Here is a 21,723-nt window from a genome sequence, read left to right as displayed (position 1 = left end):
GTAACAACATTCTTCATTTAAGTATAGGCAGATCCCTCCTTTTTCGGCGGTCAGGAGGTCTAAGGCCCATGGGTTCTGTAGAGCTAAGGCTGCCAGGCTGGTGACTTGCGTCTGTAGGGCTGTGAGGGAGTCAGCAATCCGTTCCATGTCATCATTCAGGGCTTGGGAGAGTTTGTAATAAAAGTCTATGGAAGTTCCTATCCCTGCTGTTCCAGTTGCCACCCCTGTGGCTACTCCTGCCCCTGTTATGAATGGGAGGAAGGCAGCCTTCCTCCACGGTGTTGGGGGTGAAAGATCCCCCGGGGCTCCAAGCACCCCGGAATGGACCCCTTCTCAGGAGGAGACCCCCGGACCCAAAAACCAAGCCGAGTCCACTGATCAGATGCAAACAGCACGAGGTTTATTGAGTTGACACAGGTACCTGCGGGCGGTCAAGTCTTAGGAAGACTCGCGCGCCAGCCCTTTGTTCAGGGCCTTTTTATGGGGTTTGGGGAAGCGAAAGCATACGTACAGAAGCAGAAACATAGTTACAAGGTTCTTATTGGCTGGTTTAAATGTAAGGCATACTCGGTGTTTGTAGATTGGCTTTGAAGGACCCCGGCACGCGAAGAGAAAGGTGGGGAGGGGGAGTGAGGAGGGGGAGTTGGACCTTATTACTCAGCAGAGAAACATCCTGCCTACGTGACTAGGCCCACGTACCTAGGCGACCCCCCTTGCCTACATGACTATGCACATAAAGTATCCTGTTGAAACAGGAGACCAGTATCACCCCCTAAAAGCCAAGTGGTTACAGAAAGGCAAGGGAGTGGTTAAACAATTAACTGGGGGAAGGGTCTAACAGGGGAAGGGCGAAGCCAAATGATTACAGAAAAGCCAAGAAGCAGTTAGTTAATCAATGGCTGGGGGGGGTGTCTATATGCGGAGTCTTTCAGGGGAATAGGATGGATTGCAGCTGGGAAGACAGTGTCGGTGTGGGCCCTTAAGAGAGGTCGGAGGAGAGTGAGGTAAGGGAGATAGGATAAAAGAGGCGAGGAAATGGCTGGAAGGCTATGATTTATAAGAAAGGGCCGGCTGTATAGTAATTCGAATGGGCTTAAGGCCAAAGGCCCGCGGGGTGTAGCCCAGAGTCTGGTGAGAGCCAGGGGCAGAAGTGTGGGCCAGGAAAGACGGGTCTCTAGGGCAAGTTTGGTGAGTTGGGCTTTGAGCAGCCCATTGGCCTTTTCTACCTTACCCGATGACTGTGGGTGGTATGGGATGTGAAGTTTCCAGGTTATGTTGAGGCTCTCAACTACCTGTTGGGTTACACTGGAGATGAAGGCGGGTCCGTTGTCTGACTGGAGGGTCCGGGCAATCCGAACCTCAGGATGATGTGCTCGATGAGTAGTGTAGCCACCACATCCGCTGTTTCCCAAGCTGTGGGGTAAGCCTCGATCCAGCCTGTGAATGTGTCAACCAAGGTTAATAGGTAGCGAAAGGTTTTAAGGTTTTAAGGCGAGGCATGTGAGTGAAGTCCAGTTGCCAGTCTTCCCCCGACTGATGACCTCGGAGCTGATGGTTAGGCCCTGGTCTGCGGATTCCTCCTTGTGAATTCATGGAGGAACAGGTTTTGCAAGCCTTGTGGACAACTTCAATTACCTTAGATAAGGAAGGATGATAGAACAATGGCTGAAGAAATTGGTGGAGAGCCTTTGGGCCATTATGGAGGGATCGGTGGATGTCAGTAATTAAGGTGTGGGCCAGATTGCCTGGCAGGGCAATCCTGTCCTGAATGTAGTTCCACCCCTTATCTCCAATCTTTCCTCCCCATTCCTGGAGGGCTTGTGTTTCCTTTGTAGAGTAGGCAGGAATAAGGGGGGGGGTTGAGGGGGCAAGGTAGAGAGAGAGATATGCGGGTTTTCTAGAAATAGCAGATGGAATAGCTAGAGATGAGAAGGAGTCAGATGGGCCAGGGATCAGGGGCTAAGGAGGTCTGTGAGTCGGTGGGGAGAGTAGACCGTGATGGGCTGCCCTAAGGTAAGTTTGAGGGCCTCCTTCATAAGAGAAGCAGCTGCCGCTAGGGCCCTGAAGCAGGGCTGAGGCCGGTTGCCTAGCCGGAGCGCTCATCAGTGTAGAGATGGATTGGTTTAGAGAGATCCGGTAGGGCTAAAACTGGCCCGGTGGTAAGGCGGTCCCCTAGTTTAGAGAATCAGTGGCGGATCGAAGTGGGATCAGTTAGGGGACCCTGGGTGGTCTCTTTAGCCGCCTGGTACTGAGGATGGGCCAGGATAGAGAAATTTGGAATCCAATGTCTGAAGAACCCAACCAACCCAAGAGAAGATAGTATTTCATCCGCCATTTGGGGAGGTTGGCGTTCTTGGAGGAGTCGTATGCAGTCCCCGGTAAGGGACTTAGAAGTGGGAGTCAGAAGTATACCCAGATAGGTAACTGAAGGGGCACACAATTGAGCCTTAGAGGGGGTGACTCAATATCCCTTGGCCCCCAGGAAGTTAAGTAGGGCGGAGGTGTCGTCCTGGGAGACCGAGAGGGAGGGGCTACAGAGGAGGAGGTCATCCACATATTGTAGTAGAGTACTGGCCTTAAGGACGCACTGCTGTAAGTCTGTAGTCAAGGCCTGGCTGAAAATGTGAGGGCTGTCCCTGAACCCCTGAGCCACCCAGGTGCCCCCCTTCCATTCTTTACGAAAGGATCTAGCTCAAGCAGTAGCCCCGGGGCTGTTACAACAGAATTCAATTAAGCACAAAAGATGTTTACCAACAGATTTCAAAAGCATAAACCTAGTTCCAGCGACCAGCGCTCTAGTATTTTATCCCATTTGGTTAAAGGTTACCAAAGACTTTGAAAGCTACCTTAAGAATTACCCATTAAGGGGCGCCTGGGTGGCTCAGTGGGTTAAGCCGCTGCCTTCGGCTCAGGTCATGATCTCAGGGTGCTGGGATCGAGTCCCGCATCGGGCTCTCTGCTCAGCAGGGAGCCTGCTTCCTCCGCTCTCTCTCTGCCTGCCTCTCTGCCTACTTGTGATCTCTCTCCGTCAAAAATAAATAAATAAAATCTTTAAAAAAAAAAAAAAGAATTACCCATTAAAACTCTGAGAGACACAAGTAACCATCAGTTCTAGTCATCTCTTTGCTAGCAGATTTTAACAAATAACAAGAGCTTATTTACCTTCAGTAAACTTTGATTGGAGTTTCCCGTTTACTGTGGATAAATTTGTCAGGAGTTCGGATAGGAGTGGGGAGGGAGAGGGGGAGGGGTAGATGAGGGCGAGGGTTTAGAAATCCTGAACTTAAGGGACCTTGGGGTAAGGGATAGCGGTAAGGAGGTAAGGAGGAGGAGGAGGAGCCAGGGGCCCTCTTGTCGGTCGGTGGGTGGGTGAAGCTCTCTGGGGGTTCAGAGAGGGGAGACAGGGAGGAGAGGTCCGAGTCTTTGGGAGCAGTGGGTGGCAGGGTAGGGGGAGGAGAACAGGCCAAGAGGACCTGTGAGGTGGAGCAGTGAGAGCAGAGGAAGGGGCGAGAGCGCAGAGTCCAGAAAGCCTGGACATAAGGGACCTTGGCCCATCTGCCTTGGTGTCTGCAGAAATTGCCTAGGTCCATGAGAATCGGATAGTCAAATGTTCCTTCCAGAGGCCACTGGGACCAATTGTCTAATTGGTATTGTGGCCAGGCGACAGTACAGTAACGTCTTTTTTGCAGGTCCTGGTCCAGTTCCAGGGTTTTAAGATTGGCCAACAGGCCTAAAACACCCCCAGGATGTTTTAGGGTCGAATTTGGATTGGGAGTTCCCCACAATTCGTTGCCGGGCACCCAAGGGCTGGAGGAAGGTGTCCCCTCGTCCACCACTGGGTTGCAGAAAAACTGTCGACTGCCGCAGAAGTTAGGACGTCTCCTGGCCTCTCGGAGTCACAGGAGTCACCTGGTGACTGGCGGGGTCTGCCCTGACGGGGCCATGAGTAGGACAAGGCTTTCTGGAAGGAGGCACGGAATTGGGGGAAACTCACCACGGCTTCGGAAGTGGCTTTCGGAAAGGGAGGTCCGGTCCGGCTAGGGAAAGGAGAGAACCTCCCCACTGAGGTGGGGGCTCAATCTCCTTCCCGGGTTTCGGCACCAAATGCCAGCCCAACAGGAGTGACACAGAGATTGGGAGTGCCGGCATGGATTCGGGGGTGTGGCTGATGCCGCGCCTGAGGTAGGCTGTGTGCGTGCGACCGTGTGGCTAAGACGTTTCGGGGCCCGCTGGAATGGGGGTGCTTCACAGAGTTTACTGAGTCTGTGCTTCGCCCCGTCCGCAGCTGCAGCTGTTGGACGGTGGCCACCCACCTGACATTGTGGATGTGTCCCCAGCAGCTTCTGTGTGCTTAACCTGGCAGGAGGGTGTGGAGTCAGCCAACTGGGTGTCCACCACGTGTTCGCCGAGTGCTGGCTGCTGCTGCACGTTTGTCATGGAGCGCCTTGGGTGACCTCACAGCAGCCCTCTGAGGTAGGTCAGTTGTCAGGACAGCTACAAGTGAGAACCACTGTCTTCGGTTGGCTGAACACTCATGGATCGGGGACCTTGACCTGATGTGCGGTCAGCGCGGAGGGGGATGGGCTGAGGCGGGTCCATGTCCATGTGTCTCAGTGACTGTCATCAGGAATTTTCCAGAACAGAAGCTCCCGGTATCCAAAAGGGAGCTTGGAATCTTGCTGCACTTACTGCCGTCTCTTCCATTCCTGCTTCCCCTCCCCTGTACAGTGACTCCCCACGTCTGTGGTTGACCATGCCCAGCCTTTCCCGGTCCCCATTTGCTCAGCACCTGTTTACTATGCACTTGATGTAGGCCGTGCCCTGGGCGCTGTTGCTCCCGCTTGCTGGGTCTTTCTGGGGTAACATGTGGTTACAGCCAGAGCTATAGGAAAGAGAGACCCAGGGCACTCCCTTAGCTTGTTCCAAGCACTTGGACAGCTCTTGGAAACAAGGCAGGCAAAGCGCGGTCTGAAGGAGTAGGAGAATTTAGGTGCAGAGAGAGATCGTAGAACATGAGAATAACAGGGAAGAAGGCTGTAAAGATGGGGGTTGGGGATGATGGCAAGGACAAGGTGACAAGAGGTCCAAATGAGCTTCTAGGGGCTCGAACACAGTTTTGCCAGAAGCTGCCAGCTGCCACAGAAAGGTTTCAGGATTGGGGACTTACTTTACTAAGGTTTGCTTCTCCCTGTGCCCAAGGCCATGGCTCAAATGCCAACCAACATTTGTTACCTCTTTTTTTTTTTTTTTTTAAGATTTTATTTATTTATTTGAGAGAGAGAATGAGAGAGAGAGAGGATGAGAAGGGGAAGGGTCAGAGGGAGAAGCAGACTCCCTGCTGAACAGGCAGCCTGATGCAGGACTCGATCCCAGGATTTCAGGATCATGACCTGAGCCAAAAGCAGTCGCTTAACCAACTGAGCCACCCAGGCACCCGTTACTTCTTTTTGATTTTAGCCATCTTAGCAGGTGTAAAGTGGTATCTCATTGGGCGTTTGATTTGGATTTCTGTGGTTGAGGATCTTTTCATGTTGCCTGTTAGCCATTTGTATATCTTCTTTGAAGAAATGTCTAGTCAAGGGGTACCTGGGTGTCTCAGTGGGTTAAGCCGCTGCCTTCGGCTCAGGTCATGATCTCAGGGTCCTGGGATCAAGTCCCGCATCGGGCTCTCTGCTCGGCAGGGAGCCTGCTTCCTCTTCTCTCTCTCTGCCTGCGTCTCTGCCTACTTGTAATCTTTCTCTGTCAAATAAATAAAATAAAATCTTAAAAAAAAAAATGTCTAGTCAAAACCTTTGCCTGTTCTTTAACTGGATTATTTGTCTTTTTATTATGGAATTGTTTAGATACAGGTTCCTTATCAGATATATTTTGTAAATGTTTCCTGCCATTTTATGGGTTGCCTTTTTGCTTTCTTGTTGGTGTCCTTCAAATCATGAAAGTTTTATTTTTTTAATTTTTTTTTAAGATTTTATTTATTTATTTGAAAGACAGATCACAAGTAGGCAGAGAGACAGGCAGAGGGAGAGAGAGAGAAGCAGGCTCCCTGCTAAGCAGAGAGCCCAATGCGGGACTCGATCCCAGGACCCTGGGATCATGACCTGAGCCGAAGGCAGAGGCTTTAACCCACTGAGCCACCCAGATGCCCCAAATCATGAAAGTTTTTAATGTTGATGAAGTTGTTTATCTGTCATCATTTGTTTATCTTCCTTCACTTATCCGGGAAGGCTTTGCATTTTTTCAATTGAAGTATAGTTAATGTACAACATTTTATTGGTTTCAGATGTTCAACCGTGATTCAGAATTCATACACAGTGTAAAATGCTCTACAATAAGTCTAGTTATCATTTCTTACCATACAATGTTAGTACAGTATCATGATCTATATTCTGTGTGTTATACATTACATCCCCATAACCTATTTATTTATTTATTTATTTTAAAGATTTTATTTATTTATTTATTTGACAGAGAGAGATCACAAGTAGGCAGAGAGGCAGGCAGAGAGAGAGAGTGGAGGAAGCAGGCTCCCTGCTGAGCAGAGAGCCCGATGCGGGACTCGGTCCCAGGATCCTGAGATCATGACCTGAGCTGAAGGCAGCGACTTAACCCATTGAGCCACCCAGGTGCCCTAACCTATTTATTTTACAAGTGCAAGTTTGTATCTCTTGATCCCTTTCACCCAGTCCCAAACCCCCTTCTCCTCTGGCAGCCCTCAGTCTGTTCTCTGTATCTATGAATCTAGTTGTTGTTGTTGTTTTTAAGATTTTATTTATTTGTCAGAGAGAGAGCACGCAAGCAGGCAGCAGAGGCAGAGAGAGAAGCAGGCTCCCTGCTGAGCAAGGAGACCGATGCAGGACTTGATCCCAGGACCCTGGTATCATGACCTGAGCCGAAGGCAGCCACTCAACCAACTGAGCCACACAGGCGTCCCTGAATCTAGTTTTCTTTTGTATGTCCACTTGTTTGTTTTTTAGATTCCACATGTAAGTGAAATCAAATGGTATCTGTCTTTCTCTGATTTATTTCACTTACCATACTACCTCAGGGTCCATCCATGTTGTCATAAATGGCAAGATTTTATTCTTCTTTATGGCTGATATATATCTATCTATCTACATATGTTACATATATGTATGACATCGTATGTGTATCATATGTGTCATGTATATCATATGTATCATGTATATGTATCATATCATATGTATATGGATATATATGATATGTATATGGATATATATGATATATATATGCCGCATCTTCTTTAACTATTCATCTGTTGTTGGACATTTAGGTTGCTTCCATATCTTGGCTATTATAAATAAAGCTGGGGTGAATATATCTTTTCGAGTTAGTGTTTTCATTTTCTTCAGATAAATGCCCAGAAATGGAATTGCTGGATTGTATGGGTAGTTCTGTTTTTAATTTTTTGCATTATTTTTTAAGTTTATGCAGAACACTGACCAAAGTTAACTATACATTGGGTTACAAACCAAGTCTTAGCAAATTTCAAAGGATTAAAAATGACTAAAGCACATTTTCTGAGCACAACAGTCTTAATCTGGTAATCAGCAATAAGAAGATAACTAGAAAACCCCAATTGTTTGGAAATGAAAGATTAGATTTCTAAATAACTCCTGGGTCAGGAAGAAACTACAACGAAAATGAGAAAATATTCTGAACTCATTAAATGATAATGAAAATGCAACATCGAACTTATGGGTGTGCAGTTAAAGCTTTGTTTAGAAGGAAATTTATAACCTTAAGTAAATGTATTAGAAAAGAGGAAAGGAAGAAAGGCTGAACGTCAATTATATAAGTATCCATCTCAGAAGCTACAAAATAATTAGCAAATAAAGTGAGTGAATGACTGTGTGTAGCTACCTGGGGAGTATGTGTGAGGGGAGGGAGATCTGGTTCTGTGTGGGAAGAGCACTGTAAGCAGACCAGCCGTGGGCTCAGGCTGCCTTGGTTTACAGCTCAACAACTCCCCATTCCTTCAGTTTCTGGGACTCTTTGGGCAACTCTCCTTTCTATCTGTTTTCATATCGATACAATGGAAAGGAAGTTCCCACCTCCTGACTTTGTTGTGAGTTTTAAATGAGTTACTGTATACAAACGTTTAGAATGGTGCTTAGCACCTGATTATTTTGAGCATCTGTGTCTCTGTGAGAATGAGTCATATCTCACAGGCCCCCAGTCTGCATCTGCCCTGCTCTACAGGTACGAGCAAAGCCCCAAGTTCCACACGATGACAAAGTTCTGGCATTCCTGCAGACCCAGTTCCAACACTCCAGCCCTCCTGTGCCTCCCTTTTGTGCTGCTGCTTGATGGCCATCCCCAAGAGTCCTCTGAGCCCAGTGCCCTGGGAACAGGAAGGCTTCCTCCGTGTGAAGGTGGAGGATGAGGAGGCCACCCTCTCTGAGATCCAGGAATCTAGCCCTGGCCACACCGCCCACCCTGAGGCTGCTCGTCTTCGCTTCCGGCGCTTCTGCTATGAGGAGGCATCCAACCCACATGAGGCCCTGGCCCGGCTGCGTGAGCTGTGCCACCAGTGGCTGCAGCCCGAGGTGCACTCCAAGGAGGAGCTGCTGGAGCTGCTGGAGCTGCTGGTGCTGGAGCAGTTCCTGGGGGCGCTGCCCCCCAAGATGCAGTCCTGGGTGGGTGCCCAGTTCCCCAAGAGTGGTGAGGAGGCTGCCGTGCTGGTGGAAGGTATGACTCTGGCATTTGACAAGAGAGGTGAGGGGGGGCAGCTGGTAACTGTTCACAGCACACTGAGGGCAGAGCCCGGACTGGAATGTGGGAGTGCAGGGTTTGGGCTTGGGGTCGCTCACCACGCACTCGTCACCTTTGTACCTCACCCAGACTCTCACACACTGTGCTTAGCAGATCTGTTTTGATTGCTAATGACTAAAATCCCAGCCCAAACTGACAGGCAATGTAGGGAGGCTTTGTGGCTATATTCAGGAGCTCTGTTGATGGTATCAGGACTCTTTTTTTTCTCATTCTGCTTCTCAGTTGGGTTTTCCTACATTAGTTTCTCTCTCTTTCTTTTCCTTTTCCTTTTTTTTTTTTTTTTTTTTTTTTTTTTTTTTTTTTTTTTTTTTGAGAGAGAGAGAGAGAGTGCACAGGAGAGGCAGAGGAAGAGGGAGAAGCAGACTCACCACTGAGCAGGTAGCCTGACGGGGGGAGCTCAGTCCTAGGGCCTGGAGATCATGACCCAAGCCAAAGGCAGACACTTAATCAACTGAGCCACCCAGGTGCCCCTAGCTTTACTCTTAAGCAGCTCTATCCTCATTAGAGATAAAATTGGCTCAGCAACCCAGACTTGTGTTTTACCAGTGTAGAAATCCCCAGGAAGAACAGTAAAAGATTCCTGGGCTGAGGCCAGCTGAACTGGTTGGGGTCTTGTGCTTGTTTTTTGGATGACCAGATCCCAGGGACTAACATGAGCAAAGAAAACCAGGCTGCTGGGGGCTGGAAGCCTGTGAGGGTGGGGGCAGGAGTGATAGAAATACCCCGTGTCTCCTTGTGTCTTCTCTGATTCCTCCCTCTGCTGGCCCTCTAGGATCTGGCTGAGTCAGTCTTGCCCTTAACTAGAGTGGCCACTGTTGCTTTGGGGGACCCACACCAATATCCCAGCCCAGGGAGGGCCTGTAGGATGCAAAGAGGATGGCAGGACAATCGAGAGCAGGGAGTGAAGGCTCCTCCCAGAAGGGCCTGGCCCAGTGTGGCCAGGCCTGATGATAGCATATAGCGTGTGTATGCTGGGACCTGGGAGGAGGCGTGCTGTGAGTAGGAGGAACAAAAGTATGATCAAGGGTTGGTAGATCCAACCACTGCTCCTCTTCCTCCTGGTCATGTGACTTTCTTGTGCCTCTGTTTCCCTGTCAATAAAATGGGAATAGTAGTCATAATACCTACCTCAGTGTCAATGCCTGGCACAGATTAAACACAATGGAAACTGGGGCTGTTAGGATGATTTATTTTTTAGCTCCTTAAGAAGCAGACTTTTCTGGAAAGGGTAGTCATGTGCTTTCCCTTGGCCCTATCAGCTGTGCCCAGGCAGTGGTCATGGGGACAAGGGTAATGACCCCATCTTCCTGCAGGGTTGAGGTTTTCAGAGAAAAGGCAATATGGCACTGAGACAAGAAGGACCTGGCAGTCCAGGCAGAGGGAATGGTGGGAGGTGAAGGGCCAGTGGTACAATAAGGACCAGTGAATTCTGGAAAGGGAGGTTTTGTGTGATATTTCTAGAATAGAGGAAGAAAGGGAGATGTGGGACCAAGCATGTGGCTGGAGAGGCTGGGAAGTTTGGAGGACTTCTGTAGGCTTAGAGGAGGAAAGCTGAGATCTACAGTTGAAATCTCAACTTGGCTGCTAGCTAACTGTGTCATCTTGTACCAGTTAGTTACTCAAGGCCTTCCTTCAACTGGGCCTGTTTCCTTGTTGAAGTGCTGTCATTGCAGTATGTCCTTGTGAGAGCAGACTGAAGCTGAAACGAGGCAATGGAAATGACCACTTGGAGACTAGCACATAACAAGAGTCCAAGAATGACCAGCACCCCTAGGAGGCGAGCGGCGGCGGTGGGTCCCTCTGACACAGGTGGGGAAGCAGGGCCAGACAAAAGCAAGACTGCGCAAGGCCCTGGAGCTGGCCAGCGGCAGAGCTGGGGCCCCACTGTGGACTCAAGCAGCAGCTATATGCCTTCTTCCATCTCTTCCTGGGGTCTGTCCAGTGCACGATGCTATTCACTGTCCCCCAGGTGCCCTGTGCACCCCTCAGTTCAGCTCAAAGGTCAGTTCAGACATGCCACTGACTCATACACAACCCAGTCTCCAGCTTCCTTTTAACCATACTCTGCCTCCACAGCCATTTAGAAAGAGTGGGCCTCAGTCCTCCTGGGGTCTTAGGGAAGCCAGGCAGGTGTGTCACCACTCACCCTCAGCAGCACTTGTCTACTTAGGGCTCGAGGTAGAGTCTACTGTAGGAAACTGCACAGTTGTGAGCATCTGGAATTAATTCCCTCATTCAGCCAGTATTTACTGAGCACCTGCAGAAAATGCTCAGTAGGTGTCTAGGTCCACAGGGAAGACACCAAGAGCCGGGGCCTGCCCAGGGGGAGCAAGTATGCAGGCACTTGGCAAAGAAGAACCCCTGTGCGTGCTTACTTGCTCTCTCTCTCACTCTTTCAGTTCAGTTCAACATCAGAGTCTTCCTTCTGACACTTGAGCAAAAAGCAGCAGCCTTGAAGAATGAGACTTGTGGGGAGGGGGGATTGAAACCTGTGATCCAGTTTTTGATGGTGTGGGAGGACAGCCCTATGCCCTTTTGTCATCCAGGACACCAAATGAGAAACTTTCCTTTGGAAATGGGGCCAAATGTCAGGAGTGGCTGTGTCTCCCCTTACAGAGTCAGACCAGGCCGAGTTGGGGATCCCTGTATGGAAAGAGTTGGGACACTGTGGTTTGGATTGTTTCAGGATGGGACCCGAAAGCCAAGCTCTCAGAGGCAAACTGCAAGCAGAGTGATTTGGAAGAGTCAGAGCCATTAGACAGGGCCACTGAAACCCTTATGGGAGGTATTTCCCTGGGACCCACCTTTGGTGATGCTTGTGAACCTGAGGGCAGCTCAGAGAGGCAGGCAGGACTCTCGGGGGAAACCTGGATAAAGTCTGTCCCCCACGAGATGGATTTGAGGGAAACTTCAGAGCCTCACAAGGATGTTCCCATTGACCAGCCCAGCTGTGAATCTGGTGCCTTGGGGAATAGTCCCAATATGTGGCCAAATTTCACCTCAAAAGAGAAGACACCAGAAGAGAAACTTGATCCAGTAGATGGTGATAGGACAGAGCCTCCATGCATATACTCAGGGAGGAGGTCTTCCAAGTGTGGTGAATGTGGAAAAACATTCCAGAGCCCCTCAGCCCTCGAGACACATCAGAAGAGCCATTCTCGGAAGAAACCCTACACCTGTAGGGACTGTGGGAAAGCTTTCAGCCGGAGCGCTCACTTGGCCGGGCATCAAGTCATCCACACTGGGGCAAAGCCCCATGAGTGTAAAGAGTGTGGGAAGGCCTTCAGCGGGGTCACCCAGCTAACTCGGCACCAGAGGCTCCACACTGGAGAAAAACCCTACAGGTGTGGGGAATGTGGCAAAACCTTCAGCCACAGTAGCCATCTCACTCAGCACCAGCGGGTGCACACAGGGGAGAGGCCCTATGAGTGTGATGAGTGTGGGAAGGCCTTCAGCCAGAGCACCCATCTGACTCAGCACCAGCGCATCCACACTGGGGAGAAGCCCTACAAGTGTGACGCTTGTGGGAGAGCCTTTAGTGATTGCTCAGCTCTGATCCGCCACCTGAGAATCCACTCTGGAGAGAAGCCATATCAGTGTAAGTTTTGTCCGAAGGCCTTTGCACAGAGCTCCTCCCTCATTGGGCACCAGAGGATCCACACGGGAGAGAAGCCGTACAAGTGCAGTGACTGTGGGAAGGCCTTTAGCCGCAGCTCAGCTCTCATGGTTCACTGAGAATCCACATTACAATCCTGCAGTAACCAAAGAAAGCCCTTGGGACACAGAACAACTTCCCCTCGGAGGATCAACATCTAAAAGAAACCCTGGGGCTCCTGGGTGGCTCAGTGGGTTAAAGCCTCTGCCTTCGGCTCAGGTCATGATCCCAGGGTTCTGGGATCGAGCCCCACATCGGGCTCTCTGCTCCGTGGGGAGCCTGCTTCCTCCTCTCTCTCTCTCTCTGCTTGCCTCTCTGCCTACTTGTGATCTCTGTCTGTCAAATAAATAAATAAAATCTTTTAAAAAAATAAAATAAAATAAACCCTAAGTTCCAAAGGAACAGAGAACAGGGTGGGTGATTGATAGTACCCTAAAATGAAGGGGAGTAAAATAAAAACATTTTCAAATTAGGCAAAACTAACAATCTTGCCAGCAGGCTAAAGAGTGATTTTGGTAGATGGGAAGTGACAACAGAAAGAAAATCGGAACTTTGGTAATCAAGAAAGTAATGCACTGCAAATTTTTGTTCTTTAGGAAATACATGAATGTTTTTTAAAAAAGATAGACATGACTATTGAAAACAAAACTTTGGTAGTGTTCAATGTATGTTGATGTAGTATGTATGACTACAACATAAAGAGGGGAGAATATAAAAATTCATTCATTGGGGGTGCCTGGGTGGCTGCCTTCAGTTCAGCTCATGATCCCAGGGTCCGGGGTCCTGGGATCGAGCCCCACATCGGGCTCCTTGCTCAGTGGAGAGTCGTCTTCTCTCTCTGCCTGCCACTCCCTCTGCTTGTGTTCTCTCTGTCAGATAAAATCTTTTTTTTTTTTTTTAATTTTATTCATTCATTTGACAGAGAGAGAGAGAGCACAAGTAGGCAGGGAGGCAGGCAGAGAGAGGGGGAAGCAGGCTCACTGCTGAGCAGAGAGCCCAATGCGGGGCTCAATCCCAGGACCCTGAGATCATGACCTGAGCCGAAAGCAGAGGCTTAACCCACTGGACCACCCAGGCGCCCCTGTCAGATGAAATTTAAAAAAAAAAATCAAAATCATTCAGTGATATATTTGAGATTTGTATATTTTTATGCATATATATTATATCTCCAAGAACCATTATTGTACAAAATTTTTTTAAAAAATTAGAGGGGAGGGCAAAGAGACCTATGTAGTGATTTCTATATTTCACTGTAAGTGGTATAATATTAATTCTATGTAGACTGAAGAATGAGGTACACATATTTTAATCCCTAGAGAAATGTCAGAGACAGACAGACAGACAGACACACCTATGCAAAGAAATAAGCCCAATAAATGAATTACAATGAAGCTCTATGGGCATCTGAGTGGCTTAGTTGGTTAAGCGTCTGCCTTCAGCTCAACTTATGAACCCAGGGTCCTGGGATTGAGCCCTACAGTGTGCTCCCTACTGAGTGGGGAGCCTGCTTTTCCCCCTGCCTCTGCCACTTTCCCTGCTTGTGTTCTCTCAAATAAATAAATAAATAAATAAAATTGGCAGGGCAATTATTTCTTATTCACAAAGAAGTAATTTCCTATTATTTAAACTAATACAGACTGGTTTTTAAGCCTAATAATGAGCTGTTACTGATGTCTACTCCCAAGAAATCAATGATCTGTGTTTCCTGAAGAAAGTGAAAAAGAACAAATTAATTCAGAAATAGAAGGAAGAGAATAATAATGATACAGATAGAGATCCACAAAGTAGAAAAGAGACCATAGAAAAAATGAACACGGGCGCCTGGGTGTCTCAGTGGATTAAGCCTCTGCCTTCAGCTCAGTTCATGATCTCAAGGTCCTTGGATCGAGCCCTGCATCAGGCTCTCTGCTCAGCAGGGAGCCTGCTTCCTCCTCCCACCTCTGCCTGTCTCTCTGCCTACTTGTGATTTCTCTGTGTCAAATAAATAAATAAAAATCTTTAAAAAATAAAAGAAAAAGAAAAAATGAACAAATCCAAAAGTTAATTAGTTCTTTGAAAAGATTAATACAATTGATAAATCCCTAGCTAGACTGACAGAGGGAGATATTGGGGGGGGGGTGTAAGAAGGGACACAATATCAAGCATAAAAGAGGTGACATCATTACAGACTCTGTAGGCATTAAACTAATACAGGAATTTTGTGACTAACTCTATACCAGGAAATCAGACCACTCAGCTGAAATAGGCAAGTTCCTTAAACAAAACTTACCAAGTATTAGTTGAGAATGCTGATACAAAGCTTCTGGTATGCCTGTACCTTGAGGGCCAAGCTCTAAGTGGACTGGGCAATCAAATGTCCAGAGGGGTACTGGGTCAGGCAAAGGACCTTAGATAGATCTGAGGGGACATGGGAAAGAATAAAGAGGAGTCGCACCCCTACAACGGTTTCAATCTCAGTGTGAGAGACCTAGCCTTTGGGCACAGACTCCAGCACCATCAGCTGGTGGCCACTCAGTCCAAAAAAGAGAACTACAAAATGCAGCCTTTCTGAAGTCCCTCCCAGTGTGGGGACCAATTTGGTCAAGGTAGGGTTGGGTTTTTCTGGGGAGCTCCCTACCCAGACCTGCTAGGGACCAGGCTGAAGTGCCTGCGGAGTAGGAGGCCGCTTTAAGAAAGCAAAAGGTAATCTTGACAAATGTGGCCCCAAGTAGCCAGTCCATGGCCCCTGTATCCTCAGGATCCAACCCAGAGCCCATCTACCTTTAGGACACAAGATCCCAGACCACTTCCCTCATCCCTGGAAGTATGGCCCCTTGCACCAGGGCTGCCATAGCCAAGGACACCTTTTAAACTCTCCACATTTTTATTGATTTCCAGGAGGAATGAGGGGCAGTCCAGCACTTCCAGGTGAGTCCAGCCTCTAGCTGCGGTGTGAGGCATCAATTCCAGACTGGAGAAACTACTTGCCAAAGATACCATTAGCAGCGTGACTCTGCAACTGGATCAACTTCCTAGACAATTTGACAAAACAGAAGTGGTAGAGGAGGGAGGCATCAGGTGTCCTCCTCCCTGGTGAAATCAGGGCAGACCTTACTGAGACCCCTCAGGAAGTAATTAGCTTGGTCAGCCGCCAGCCAAGACCCCTCCCACAGGTGGGCCTCCCTCCAGGTGCTCTAGCTGACCAAACCACTCTCTGCTCCAGGGCCTTTCCCTGCCTTCAGTTTCCCTCGTAACCCCAGCAGACTAGCCACACTAACCAGTGTGTTGGGAGGAGGTGCAGGGAAGGGCCTTCCTGGCAGAGGGCACAATCTGGGCAAAGGCAGGAAGGAGGAACCCAGCTCACAGAACCAGAGGAAAAGTTCACCTGCCACCTGGAGCTCCACTGGGTCACTGAGCTTAGACACAAAGGGTTTGGGCGACCACCAGCGGTAGCGGCAGCTGTAGTTGCCCGCGTGCTTCGGCCCCACATAGGTCACTACAAGGTCTGCTGAAGGGTGGCTGGACCAGAGTCTGGCTATAGGCTCCTCTTCGCCTGCCCGAAGCAGCTCGAAGGTGACCTCAGGCAACTGGCCCTCGCAGCGCAGGATGGCATCACGGCCTGGAACCACTGCCCCACTCCACAGAGGCCGGAGCTGTGGTCTGGGAGGTGTTCCTGGCCAGAACAGCTGGGTCAGCCCAGTGAGGTCATCCCCTCAAGTAGCAGCTGCCCCAGCCCCTCAACGCCTTCCTGCCTCCCACTAAACCCAGGCCTGCTGGCAGCTCCATCCCTCCAGGATGCCACCCTTTGTCCTCACACACCTCTCCTTTTCCTGATTCTGAACAGACACAGCTCCTCCTCTTGTCCTCCCAGTCACCCTCTTCCCCAAGACCTTGCAAGTTCCCTAGACTCGGACTTGCTCTGAGTCTTCCTGGAGCCCCTAGCATTTGGCAGTCAGGGCCTCAGGACAGTGTCCCCAAAGGAAGAAATGGCCAAGGGAAATGGTGTTCCTGGCAGCACAGGAAATAAGCCAGATACGAGGTGTGTCCCCCAGCCGAAGTTCCGTTGGTCCGAAGGGTCTGCTGTGCGGCGGCGGGGGGGGGGGGGGGGGGGAGCAAGGCCCGGTGCACTTCCCTTCAGCACCCTCATTTGCTCCCGGTTCCCGCCCCCTGCTCACCGTCTACACGCAGCTCCAGGTGCGCGCTGGGCGCTGAGCCCTCGAAGGGTGAAGCCGTGTCCACGTAGACACAGCTGTAGTTGGCAGAGTCCACCACCGAGACGTCCCGCAGCTCGAAGGTGGCCTCTGTCCCCGCGGGGCTCAGAATACGGTACACTCGGCGCTCGGCATCCTCGCGCATCAGGGCGAAGCGCAGGCCAGCCCGGGGCGCCCGGCACCGCAGCTGCACTAGGGCGCCGGGCGCGGGGTGCAGCATCGCGGGCTCGGCCGAGAGCTCTGGCGCTGGGAGCGTCTCTGCGGGGAGGACACGGGCTGATCTGGGCGCGGAGGGGAAAGCTTGGGCCTCTCAGGGGATCCAGCCTCGCGCCTTCTGCCTGCACGAGTCCGCGCAGCCCGCTCTGCTCCCTCCCAGGAGGCCCGATGGCCCCCCTCCGCTTAAAGCTGCACCGCCCTCCAGGCCTCGCCGGATCCCCCACACACAGTCCTACACTATTCTTTATTAATTTGTCCATAAAAACACGTGGGGAAGGAGTTGACTTTTGTCACCAAGCCTACAACATGCGGTTGCAAGAGCACGCATGCTTCCCCGCAATCCAGGATCCTCTCTTGGGGTCGAGGCTCCCTGTCCTTGGCAGGTCCTGCAGCCCCAGACTGGCTCCCTTCAACAAACAGGCCTCGGGCGCCCACCCACACCGGGGAGACAAGAGGAGACCCCGGGCAGGTGGCGGCACCTGCATGGCCAGTGCCAGACTTGTGTGTTGACCCAGTTTTTCTTGGAGCCTTGGGATTGCTGAGCTCATTGTCCTATTCTCAGTTGGGGAAACTGAGGTCAGGCAGACGAGCTGGGATTGGGCCCCAGCTAGAGCCCTGCATTTCTGGGGGACCCCTTCCCTGCATCCTTGCTGCTGCTCCCCACCCCTGCAGCGGAGTGGCTCTGGCCCTCCCAGCCCCATGGCCTCATGGCTGCCAGGCTTACCGTCGCTCAGCAGCAGCTCCACGGGCGCACTGTCCAGGGACCAGATTTGCTCGCCATGCAGCCTATAGCGGCAGGTGTAGAGACCTCCATTCCCGAGAGCCACTGGGTTCACTTGAAAGAAGACGCGGTCTGGGCTGGTGGAGCCCCTGGGTACCAGCAGCTCCTTCTCACTCTGCCGCAGCTGGAATTCCACGCCGCTCAGGGGAGCCACGCAGAGGAGGGTCACGCCGGCTCCCCTGTGCAGGACAGCTGCAGACTGTCCCTGGAAACTCAGCGTGGGTGGCAATGGTGCTTCTGCAAGGCAGGGAGCGTCCCTCGGGCTCGAGTCCCCAATAGCTACCCCCTCCCACCTTGGGACTGTTCCTGAGAAATACTCCCTCAGCCAGACCTCCAGACCTCTGCCCTGCTGTGGCAGTCCCAGGAACACCTTTCTTTGTGGCCCATCCCCAGGCCACCCATGGCGCCACAGTGTCAGTGTTCAGGTCAGGTGTGATCCACCCAACTGTGCGACCACTGTTTCCCAGACCTAGTCCTGGGCAAGGGTATTCAGGGTTGAGATCAAGGTAAATGCAGTTCTGTCCTCCAGGAAACTCCCACCCCAGGAAGCCCTCTGGGATGGTCTGCACACTCACCCAGCTCCTCAACTGTCACAGTGGCACTGGGCTCAGAGGGTGTGCCTGCTTCGTGGGTCTTGTAGCTGCAGCTGTAGTTGCCTGGGTGCAGGACTGTGAAGGTGGTCTCTATGTCTTTCGGGGCCTCAGCCACTTCCAAAAACTGATCATCGCCTTCCCGCCTCAGCAGGAAGGTCACACCACGAAATCCCCCACGGCACACCAGTTTTGTCTTCAGACCCCGTGTGATCCAGGACACCGGCTCAGGTGAGAGCAAAGGTGGGGATAGGGACTCTGCGGGTGGAGCAGGGTGGGTGGATGGGTCTGAATGACTTGGCCCAACCTGACTAGGATCTCCACACTCATGGAAATGGGTGGGAGGGGCACCTGGGGGCTCAGTCAGTTGGGCTTTGGACTCCTGGTCTGGCTCAGGTCATTGGGCGGGTGTGTGTGTGTGTGTGTGTGTGTGTGTGTGCTCCGTGCTCAGTGGGGAGTTTGTTTAAGGATTCTCTCTCTCCCTCTCACTCTGCTCCTCCCACCATGCACATGCTCTCTCTCCAAAATAAATAAATCTGAAAGAGAAAGAGAGAGGGAGGGAAGGAAGGAAGGTGGGAAGAAAATGAAAGGAGAGAAAGAGGAAATGTGCTGGGCTTTTCCCAAGCGATTTCTGGGGATTCAGTTATTTATTCCTCACAACCTTCCGGGATCAGTGCAAACATCACCCTCATTTTACAGATGAGGAAACAGGATCAGAGATGTCAGATGACTTGCCAAAGGCCACCTAGCTGCTCAGGGACACCCCTCCCCACCCCCACCCCCATGTCAGAAAAGTAGGAACAGGAGAGTGAGGAGTGGAGGAAGGGAGGAAGGGAGGCCTGCCCCGCACGCACCCCTTTCCCCACTGTCTCGCGCCTCCATTAAAGCCTCCGCACACCTGCTCCGGTCACCTCCAGGAGGTTGCTCAACTGGGTCCATCCGCTCTTCAAGCCAGAACGGCAGCGGTAGAGGCCCTGGGTGTCACTCGTCACTGCTCCTAGCGGGAACCGGTGCTCCATGGTGGGTAAGTCGAGGTGCACAAGTTCCTGGGTTACTCCATCTTTGAGCAGCTCAAAATTCAGGGTCTTCAGGCGGGCCTGGCACACCAGCGTCAAGCCGGCCCAGGGCTTCAGCAGCGATTCGGCCTCTGCCCACAGGTCTGGCCTGGGATCAAATACTGGGTGGCCAGTGGTGGTCAGTGCGGGGCTCCAGGACAGGGGCTCACCTCTGCAGGTGCCCACTTCCCCCCAAGACCCGACCCGGCCTCACCTACTGCCGCCTCAGTCGCTGGGCCCAGTGAGAAACCTGTAGAGAGGGCACCTGTGAGGCCCCCATTCCTGTCCCTTTTCCTCCCTCCTGCCCCAAGGGAACGCAGCCCCAGCAACCTCACCCCAGAGCATCAGGAAGGCCCCAAGTGTGGACATGATGGCCAGTCTCCCTCCAGCCGGGGACTGTCTGGGATGATAAAGCTCACACGAGGCTGAGGGCAGCAAGGGGGCAGCAAGGGTCATTGACCTCTTCCCTATCATTTGTCCTTCCAGAAGCGGGGGCCTGCAGGGCGTGGGGACAAAGGGCAAAACTCCAAGGTCTTTGGGAGCCTCATCAATAACTATAATCAATAATTATGTATAATTATAAACTAAGCAATCAATAATAAAAATGATTTTTAAAATAATATAATAAAATAGCAAACTATAGCAAATAATACATTAGCAATTAAAATGACTTAAAAAATGAGAAATACAATTTTTTTTTAAAGATTTTATTTATTTGACAGAGAGAAATCACAAGTAGGCAGAGAGAAAGGCAGAGAGAGAGAGGGGAGAAAGCAGGTTCCCTGCGGAGCAGAGAGCCCGACGCGGGGCTCGATCCCAGAACCCTGGGATCATGACCTGAGCCGAAGGCAGAGGCTTTAACCCACTGAGCCACCCAGGTGCCCCGAGAAATACAATTTTAAAACAAAAGTTAAAATAATGTAGTAATTACTAATTGATCAAGAAAATTTTCAGTTTCTAGTGTTTGTGGGCCCTGCCCCAGAGCTCCCAGGGAAGCTATACTTTAACATTTACTAAGATCAAAATGACTGCACAAAACCTCAGAGCACGGGCTCTATGTCTGCCTAGAGCACACATTGTATGTCTACTTCATTAAAACAACAAAAATAAAACAAAAAGGAGCATTCCAAACTTAAAGATAAGAAAAACAAAAAACCACCCTGGGTCCCAAAAGATGAAAGTCGTACAGACTTGCACATACTAAAAACACAAGAAAAAGTCTGAAACTTTCTGGAATGTCCTTCATCATGATGATTTGTAACTTCTTTTTTTTTTTTTAAGATTTTTCTTTATTTATTCGACAGGCAGAGATCACAAGCAGGCAGAGAGTCAGGCAGAGAGAGAGGGGGAAGCAGGCTCCCCGCTGTGCAGAGAGCCCAATGTGGGGCTCGATCCGAGGACCCTGAGATCATGACCTGAGCCAAAGGCAGAGGCTTAACCCACTGAGCCACCCAGGAGCCCTTTAACTCATTTTTTAAAAAAGATTTTATTTTATTTATTTATTTAAGAGAGAGAGAGAGCATGCATCAGTGGGGGGAAGACAAAAGGAGGAGCAGACTCCCCACTGAGTACCCCTGGGATTATTGCAGGACCCTGGGATCAGACCTGGGCAGAAGGTAGACACTTAACTGATGGAGCCACCCAGGTATTTGAGCCCTCTCTTTTTGTGCAGACTGTATCCTGGGCACCTGCCCTAACTTGGGCTAGAATAAAACTCTTCCTTTCTCTTTAAACATTTTTAAAGGGTTTGTTCATTTTGCATCAACATTTCTTGGCATACTCAACAGGATATCAGAGCAACTCGCCTGAGAACACGTGGGGATCATCTAGAACTCAGCGCTTGGTACGAGCACAGGCCCTCTGTGCCCCTCTGGCTCCTTAGCACCTCACAGGTGTTTCTGGTGAGATGTCCTGATATCTGGACTTCTTCAATTTGGGTTGACAGTCATGACTTTTATTTGAACTGTTCAAAGTTAGCAGTGATGTCCTCTAGGTGGGAATAACCTGGGGGGGGGGAAGTCGATTGGTTGGTTATTTTAATTTGGCATTATACTAATGGATGTTATTAATATATAAGGCTTGAGTAAATTTTCTTGCTAGAAATATAAGAGACTGAATAACTCAGCTCCAAAGAGAAGGGAAACAGGAATTTCCCGTCTCATAAGGTAAGTGATGATTGGCTCATGCAGGGGTGCCCACATAGGATTAGTCATGCATTTCTCCAAAACCCTCTATGGTCCTAGACCTTCCAAGGAGAAATGGAGACATGGAGAGTGTACCATGGCCATTCAAAAGTAACACTCACAAGCGGCACCTTCTCGATCCACCACTTTTAATATCCTTAGATCTTAGTCAAGCCTTATCCTAAAAATAAAACCCAAACTAAAAGGAGTAGAGAGGGCGCCTGGGTGACACAGTGGGTTAAAGCCTCTGCCTTTGGCTC

The 21,723-nt window shown here is 50.4% G+C and overlaps 2 protein-coding genes and 1 long non-coding RNA gene across 3 annotated transcripts; 2 read left to right on the top strand and 1 right to left on the bottom strand.

Moving 5' to 3' along the window:
- Positions 1 to 935: 935 nt before the first annotated feature.
- On the top strand, positions 936 to 18,456 carry LOC122912125. Its single transcript, XR_006385550.1, has 4 exons — positions 936 to 1,004; positions 4,364 to 4,473; positions 15,326 to 15,355; positions 18,380 to 18,456. It is a non-coding gene; the product is annotated as an uncharacterized LOC122912125 (long non-coding RNA).
- On the top strand, positions 7,515 to 12,636 carry ZSCAN22 (zinc finger and SCAN domain containing 22). The gene is given in 3 exon segments (XM_044257484.1): positions 7,515 to 8,736; positions 11,480 to 12,523; positions 12,526 to 12,636. Coding segments are annotated over 3 exon segments (1,482 nt in total). The 5' UTR covers positions 7,515 to 8,327; the 3' UTR covers positions 12,555 to 12,636.
- On the bottom strand, positions 15,434 to 19,649 carry A1BG (alpha-1-B glycoprotein). The gene is made up of 8 exons (XM_044257470.1): positions 19,616 to 19,649; positions 19,495 to 19,530; positions 19,124 to 19,402; positions 18,211 to 18,483; positions 17,579 to 17,872; positions 16,603 to 16,896; positions 15,813 to 16,100; positions 15,434 to 15,459 (listed from the first exon to the last, which is right to left on the bottom strand). Exons 1-8 carry the CDS (start codon positions 19,647 to 19,649, stop codon positions 15,452 to 15,454), a joined length of 1,506 nt encoding a protein of 501 aa, XP_044113405.1. The 3' UTR covers positions 15,434 to 15,451.
- Between the last annotated feature and the right edge of the window lie 2,074 nt (positions 19,650 to 21,723).

This window comes from Neovison vison, chromosome 7 (genome assembly GCF_020171115.1).
Source record: "Neovison vison isolate M4711 chromosome 7, ASM_NN_V1, whole genome shotgun sequence".
Lineage (NCBI taxonomy): Eukaryota > Metazoa > Chordata > Mammalia > Carnivora > Mustelidae > Neogale > Neogale vison.
The sequence above is the reverse complement of the archived record's forward strand: the minus strand, read 5'-3'. Positions and strand labels throughout refer to the sequence as shown.